Source organism: Pteropus alecto, unplaced genomic scaffold (genome assembly GCF_000325575.1).
Source record: "Pteropus alecto unplaced genomic scaffold, ASM32557v1 scaffold45, whole genome shotgun sequence".
In the NCBI taxonomy this organism is placed as follows: Eukaryota; Metazoa; Chordata; class Mammalia; order Chiroptera; family Pteropodidae; genus Pteropus; species Pteropus alecto.
Genome location: NW_006442491.1, coordinates 4964257 through 4972532, shown reverse-complemented (window position 1 = coordinate 4972532; position 8276 = coordinate 4964257). Strand labels below are relative to the sequence as shown.

At 42.9% G+C, this 8276-nt stretch overlaps 1 protein-coding gene across 2 annotated transcripts in view; it reads right to left on the bottom strand.

Moving 5' to 3' along the window:
- The window catches only part of BFSP1 (beaded filament structural protein 1), a 34887-nt gene that overhangs the window by 21462 nt on the left and 5149 nt on the right, over window positions 1-8276 (bottom strand). For both annotated transcript variants that reach the window (XM_015596949.2, XM_015596950.2), the window contains exon 3: window positions 2727-2731. In XM_015596949.2, the coding sequence (XP_015452435.1) occupies window positions 2727-2731 (5 nt within the window). The remainder of the gene's footprint in view (window positions 1-2726; window positions 2732-8276) is intronic.

Below are 8276 nucleotides of genomic sequence, written 5' to 3'. Positions count from 1 at the left end.
GAGAAAGAGTCAACGCCAGGCTCTGCGGGGCTCACAGTGGAGGCATCTCACATCGGTGTGCGACCACCAGGTGTATGTGCCCATGGACCACTCTGGGTCCTCTTAAAATGCAGACTGTTGTTCAGTAGGCTTGGGAGGGGGTCTGAGATTCTGCATTTCTAGCAAGGTAGGTCCAAGGTTAGTGCATTAGACCTGGTCAAAAATAGTAGTTCTCAATGAGGAATGATTTTTGTCCCCAAGGGATATTAGGCAATATCTGAAAACATTTTTAATCATCACCACTTGGGTGGTGAGATGTTACTACTGATATCTAGTGGGCCAGCGATGCTGGTAAATATCCTGTAATATACAAGACAGTCTCACACAACAAAGAATTCTCCAATCCAAAATGTCAATAGTGCCAAGTAGGGTCTATTTACATACCAATAACCTTAAGTTTTAAATTACATCTACATTTGTTCTATATCTCATCATTGATGAGTTGACTTTCGAAAACTAAGAAACAGCTTTCTCTTAACACTGAAAACTCCATTTTAATAGTTTTATCCCAAGGACTGTTGTCTCTTATTCTGAGACCATGTATCGTTAATACAAAATGCATTTTTCTGAATGACTGCTGTGGTGAATAGCATTAGTTCCTCTAAAGTTGGAAATGGCATTTATGACAGAAGATTGAATGTTTTCTCCAAACTTTTTGATGTCACCTATTTTTCTTTCATTGATCTTGTTCAAATGAACCAAACACATTGAAGAGCTGTTTGTGCTCTTAATAAGATAGTGCTGTGATAACTGGAATTGACTTTAATACTTCAGTGGTCCAGTGCGATATTATAGGAGAGCATTATCTGGGTTCCTCAAGATTGCCACTCTCGTGAGAGACACCTCTGCCATGCACATCTGCCAATATCTAAGGCCTTGCTAAGTGAATTTTTACTGACTTATTAATGACTTGTTAAAAAGCATGATGGATGTTAGCAATAGGCTCTCATTAAAAGAGGTAGATACGTGGGTTTGGCTAAAATATTTAAGACACTCTCCATCTTCGCATGAACAGTGTTAAGACAGTCAGGTATGCGGACAGTCAAGATATTTTGAGACATTTCCACCCTTGCACTAATAGGGTTTAGGTTCCGGAGAGGCCTTTTGCCTGCACTCTTAGGAAAGGTGCTTGATTCTTTAACCTCATTCCTGTAAAAGACCACTGGTGTGGGAATATATGTGATTGTCTGATGCTGACAATAAGGATACCAGGATTCTGACTCTGTTGGATCATCTGCCCTGAATGAGCCTGTCATGCAAAGTGTTGCCTTAGCACCTAAAACATCAGAAAGCATAGACTTCATTGAGCTTAGAAAACAGGTTGTATAAAATTTGGGGGCATGCAGCAGAATCAATTCTTATTTAAGAAACATACAGCTGTGTGAATTTGGACTGAAATGTCAACAAGAATATAGGGTGTGGTTAACACTTCCCCAACTCAATCCTCTGAAGTTACTTCATCTGCCAAAAAGAGTTTAGAGTTTAAAGAATTTAAGAGTTCTTCTACAAGATCAAATCCGTCAATCTACAACTGTTAGGAATGTATATTAAAGCATTCCTTTTTGTGTGAATTTATATAAGTAAAAATTAATTAAGTTATTCTAATACAGCGAGCCTCAGGCATAATTTTAAATTTTCTAGTAGCCCCATTAAATAAAATAAAAAGTGGATGGAATTTTATTTTCTTTCACCCAATATACTCAAGATACTATCATTTCAGGATGCGATCAATATTTTTAAAGTTATTAATGACATATTTTACATTCTTTTTCTCAGGCTAGGTCTCTGGAGCTTGGTGTGTGTTTTAAACTTACACCACATTGAAACTTGAACTCTCCGCGTTTCAATCGCTCCCCAGGCATGTGTGGTTATTGGCTCCCGGGCTGGACAGTACAGCTCTATAGGATTAATTTTAAGGCACAGTTGAGCATCTCATTCTTCCTTAGTGTCTCCTTCAGGTTTCTGCTCTAGGGTGAATCCCCCAGTCTCTCTGTACTCTAATTTCCAGTTACCAAATCCTTTCCTCTGAAGATTGTGAAATCCCTTCACGGGTACCGGGGATGCCAATACTGGGTGATGAGGCAGCGAACCTTCAGATGGAAGGAAGGGAGGACCTCGAGGCCCAGAGCCAGCTCCTCACCCACGGCCCCTGGACTCTCTCCTGCCTGCCTTCTCCAAGGCTCTGCTCACTTCTCACCCTGGAGCTGGGCCTCTGCTGCACACAGGGAGAAGCAAGAGCATGTGGAAAAACTGCACCCTTTGAGAGACCCACACATGGTCTGAAGATTTTTTGTTTTTTTTCTTTAATCGGAAGTAAAAGAATGAACCAAAATTACAAAACAGGTCACATGTTTCCAGGTGCAGGGCTCTGAATTATCTGAATTAGTTAATGTGAAATCCAACTGTGGGTGTTTGACTTCTGAGCTCATTCTTTGGATTAATAAATTAATGAGTCACTGACTTTTGATGAGCTTTACTTTCAGGAGTTTACCACTCTGGAGGCTTAATGATAAGTCCTCAAGGACAGTTACACAGAGTTCAATGAAAACTCAACAGTAGTGTTTCCGCTTTCAGAAGATGCATGCTGCCCACCCCTGGGAGATGGGAACCTTACTGATGCCCATGTGCAAATATGGCATTAATTCCCCAGGGAAGGTGGGTGGGCCACTTGGAGTTCTTGATGTCTGGCTTCCTGAAGTACCCCAAATTATCACATAAGCCTGGTGAAGTCCCTTAGTGAGAGAAATGGTGGTGAAAAGAAAGCCTGGGTGTCTTTCTGGTAATGGGAAAGGGCTGAGGAACCAGGAAGATACTGGCTATGGACCCCATAAATTATGGACCCCAAAGAAAACACAGCCAGGCCTCAGGAAGGACAGAAACCAGGGCAGTCCCAGAAACCTAAGCAGCAGGAGTTAATGGCACTGCCCTCGGAATGACCCAGCTCCAAATGAATTCATCTCTAAGCCTCAGGAGTCATGTTTCTGAGAGGGCGTTGTGATGGCCACCATGGTCACAAGACCATCGACTTGACTGATGGTCCTACCGAAACCACACTAATGGGAAGGAAAATCAAAGTGTCTGGAGACATAGCAGTACTCCCATCAGGTACAGTGGTTCCTTGTGGAAGTGATTCTTAGCTCCGGGGATGGGATTCCCCTTAGGGGCATGGCTAAATTTGGGGCAGACGGAGTGTTGGGTGAAGAGCTGAGTCCTTCTGGACATTATTCTACCCTGTCCCATCCCCTAGCGCCCCTCTTAAGACTGCTGAGGATGGGGGGAGGTGATTCTCAAACATCTTAATTTCTACCTAAAATTCATCCACAATTTATCCACAGTTACTAGAGCTGAAGAACTGGAAATAGGGTTTCAAGAACCCTTTTTAATTGCTTATAAAGAAATCAAACACTCAAAATTTTAGAAATAGAAGAGACCCTATTGGTCACTTGGTCTTCAAGGGTCTTTTTTAAGCCACACATGTAATCCTTCGAACAAAATATCTCCAGGAAGCCAATGTATAGAGGTAAAGCACAGATGCTCTTCTTGAAGGACATGATGAGGGGACAGGAACCCCATCCATCCAGCAACCCTTCTCCCTCAGAGCCCCTTCGAGCAACTCCAAGAAACCTGAGGAATCTGCCAAACACAGCTCAGAGACTAGCGGGAGCTGGGGCCAGATTAATCTTGTGGGTCATAAAGATAGTTAATGGAGGTTAACGGAAGACCATGGGACTAGACTCTTGGGCTTCCCTCTACTAGACAAGAGTTGAGCGCTGAGTCATGATCCTATTCTGCCGGGTGCCTGCCATTCTTCCCCCATCTCTTTCTTAGGATCATGACAGAACAACCACTCTTGTGTCCTATTAGCCAAGCCTTTAAAACTGCTCATAGAGATAACAAAAAGCCAGCCAATATTTGTTCTTAAAAGAGAGATTAACCAGATGCTTCTGCAAGCACATTCTCTTGCTTTGAAGACAATCATCTGATAAACTGCCCCGGAAAACTCCCAAAGGTGAGTATGTGCAACTGGAATGTGCGGTTGCTGATATGTTGAGGAGAATGCATTTGGAAGTGTTTTCTTTTGTTTGCACCAGAACTCGGAAATGTGTAGACGCTTGTGTTTTTATTATGCTTTGGATGCTGTCAGCTGCATTTTCAAAAGCTCCACCAGCAGAAGCATCCAGATTTTTCTGATTTGAGACTCTGGTCAATAGCCTAATTTTAGGAAACATTCCAACCCTGATATTGTGTGTGTTTGAGATCTAGATCGGTGGTTCTCAAAGTGTGGCCCCTGCACCATACCACCAGGGAAATAAATAAATAGCTGGCAGACCCCACGCCTACTGAATCAGAATTTCTGGGGTCAGGGCCCAGGAATCTGTGTTTTAACATGCACTCCAGGTGATGCTGATGCCCACTAAAGTTTCTGAGCCACTGATTGAGAGCACTCTTCAGAAATGGATTAGAGAAATAACTAGAATCCAATGTAGCCTTGAAAAATCAGCCTTGTCAACCCATTCACAGAGCTACTAAAATCCATTAAAAATCTCCCTGCTTGTATTTACACTCAGCCCCAAATTCAACCTCTAAGCAGCCCCACTAAAAAAACAAACAAAAAACCGATGCTAAAGAATGAGTATTCAAGTTCATTAAGATTTCTAGTTAATTAATGCTCAATTTTTTTAAAAAACCAAACACTTTGATCCTAGAATTCGAAATCCTTTCCAAAATTTTCCAGTGACTTTCCTTCTAGGTGCTCAGGCTGGCCTGGAAGAAGGTGCTGGACGTGTCGAACAACTCTGCACCCTCCCTCTTCCCACTGCCTCATTTCCCTCTACATTCTTCCTCGCTCTGGCTCTGCCTTTCTGTTCTCTGAGCCTCCCCAACCCCAGCCTCCTCCTAAACATTTCTCTCCCAGTCCCTTCTCTTGCTTTTCTCCAGAAGTTCATTCTAGCCTCAGAGGACTTCTTAGGCATCTGAAGGTTTGTAGCCCCGAAGGCGAAAGCTTCATGCCCACCCTTCCAATCCGCAAACTCCCCTGCCTCTCACTCTCTTCCAGGCACATTAAAGATATGTGAATTACATGGAAAAGCACCTGTGGCAACCATTAAATATTTCTTAAAATCGCTTTCAAGTGAAAGCATTTAACTAGAGTGAATATTTTTAAATTCTGGGAATTTCAAAGAAGAGAGCCTTAAAGTCTGCGCCTTACAGTTTTCTTAAGATAAGAAACATTATTGGGAGATACATATAATGTATCTCATTATTGGGAGATACATATAATGAGTCCTAGAGGTTACCAAACCCAAATCAGACATTATTGGGAGATACATATAATGAGTCCTAGAGGTTACCAAACCCAAATACTTAAAAGTCATCAGGAACTCTTACTACATCAAAAGTCTTAAAGTCTGAATAACTTTGGCCATAGTATATAGGTAGTATGTTGACAAATTTATTTCATTTCAAAGTGCATAGCAAACAGTGGCTTGCTTTAGTTTGCTTGGCTGTTAAAAATACAGGAGCTCTTTTAAAGGGACTTTTAATTACATGGGCAGTATTAATATATGGCAGTTTTGTGAAAACAATAGTAATCAGTCCTGCACCTACTGTGATATTTTCCAAGTAAGAGTCAAAGACTAGGTTAACAAATCCTGCTGTACCCCCTTTCCCATGGCCACACCCAGGGATGTGAGACCAAAGGAAATGGGCACTGAGACTGAGCTGACAGCAAAAACCTTGCTGATCTGACATATGTAAGCATTCAAAGATTTGTTGACCAAAATCATTGATATGACCAGCCAACAAGATGTGAATTCTACTCTTCCATTTTCACCTCCTTCTTCTCATCTGACCATCTCAGTGGACAGAAAACCTTAAGGTCCAGCCTTCATCTGGCTGACCCCTGGAGGGACTACTTTAGTTTGGGTTCCTCAGAAGCAGACCCGGAGGCAAGGACTGGGTACACATTGTTTATCTGAGAGGCGATTCTAGGGGCACTGGTAGGGGAGGCGGGAGTGATACAGGAAAAGAAACAAAGCCAATAAAGATGTGTAATGAGCAGGCCAACACTCTGGACAACGTGAGCTCAGTCCTGCCGGGGACTCTCTGAGAGACTGAGGAACTCACTTCTGAACTGTTGCTATAAGGGATGGGCCAACTGAGGGACTGAGAGACTGAGGGACTCGTCTTCCTTCTCCTATCCCTCAGTGGCCAAGGGTTGCTCCTGGGGTGCTAACACCCACTCTTCTAAACTATGCCTCCTGCAGATCACGCATGTTTCCTAAGCCAGAGAGATAAAGGAAGGTGCCACTGTGCTCAGCATGTCTGCATGACCTTGTGGGGTGGCCCAAGGAAGATGGATGGGATACCAACACTGAATGCAAAGGGGCCATCTTTACCCAGAGACTCTACTTTGTGTTTGTCTCCTGGGAGACAGAGATTTCCAACTATGACTGGGAAGAGAGAATGACTCATGGACACAAAAGACCCTACTTCTGCCTATACTTGCCATACAGATGGGCAGTGGGGCTCTGAAGTCATTTAACCTCACTGAGAGTGAGTTTCCTCACTGATAAAGAGAGGGTGCTGGTCTGGGGGTAAAACCAATAACACCAGGCTATTGTCAGGTTCCCACGAGCTGATGCAAGAACCTCTCCAACTTGCTGCATTTGCATGACGTGTTGGTGATTTCTGCTATATCTAAGTGCTGCTTATACTATTATTAACCCCATATTTTCTTCAGATTGATTTGTTTATACTCACATGTATTTAAAAAGGAACCTTTTAATGTCATCTGCTGTAGAGAAAAAGTAATCATAAAAATAAATTTACAACTATTAAAAAGTTGTTCCGCCATACACCATCTAAGATCATCTCCCACTCCACCACGGTTAGGCACCCTAGTCTGGAGAAAATTAAGCTGGTGTCCATCATATGAAGTGCTTAATTATAACTGTGACAGGTAAGTCACAAACATTATTATGTCATTTAATTCTCACTAGGCACACAGACAGACATGGGGATGGTCGTGGGAGCTATTATTGTTCTCATTTCACAGATTAAAAAGCTGAGGCTTTGAGAGATGAGGCTATTCACCCAAAGTCTCACAGATACTGAACAGTAATGTGAAGGATCCTATTAATAAGTTAAACACTCTTCTGGATGGCATAGCTCATTTGCAGGCAGAAGTGTCTTTCCAGGAAACAGCCACACTAATGCTCTGTGCTGACCCTCGCCCATGTTCTCAGTTCCCCAGAATTTTCATAACATTCTCGCCAGGGTGATACTTCAATCATCTACACAATGTACGTGAAGGTGTTACAGCCGTGTTCTCTGGGGGGTGAAATGATCGGATGCCTTTCCCTTATTTTTCATCATCTCTACTATATTATTTTTCTGCTGAGAATATGTGTTGCTTTTGGAATAAGAGAAAACAACAGAAGATTTGAGCTTGTTTTTAAATCCAGTGTCACTTTCTACCAAAGGTAAAAGAAAGGACTACATTCTTTCTCCCTCTTTTTTGAGTCGTGCACATGATGGCACCTGGTGAGTGACAACCTTAGAGGTAAGTCCAGAGATAGCTCTGCTTGCAGTAAGGACAAATACAAACCAAAATGTGGTGGTGTTGGGGAGGGGCTGGACTGGCATCTAAATGAAGGGTGTGGGGTACCTATGTCCCTGAAGGTGATGGTCTGTAAGCAAGATGGTAGCCCCATTTGGCAGACTGGGATCGCTACCAAAAACAAGAGTGGGATGAACTTCAAGCGTCAGCAGAACAGCTGGGTGATGTCAGATGCTAATAAGGCCAAATCCAAGTTCAGACTTCCAAAAGGCTTGGGGCCACAGCAGTGATGAACACAAGGCCAATCACTGAGCCTGTGTGCTGAGGGCTCTCCTGAAGCACACTCTCACCGCCATCTTTGTGCCAACTGCCCTGAGGCACCTAGTTTCTATCAAAGAACCTGCATAATTATTGACAGCACCTCCTTTCACAGTGTCCTGGTTTGGAAAATGTATTATATGCTCACACAGAGAAGGGCATGGAAGTATCAGGCAATAGATAACACAAAGAAAAATTCAGTTACCTCATATTTTAGTTCTGCCTTTCCCATCAACCAGCAGAATAATCACAGACAACTGAGGTTGGACAAAGCCCCAGAAAGCAAGTATCCTGAGCTAAGTCTGTCTGAAGTGGTTTCCTGGAGTTCCATGTGGAAAAGAATCTTAAGGCCACATCT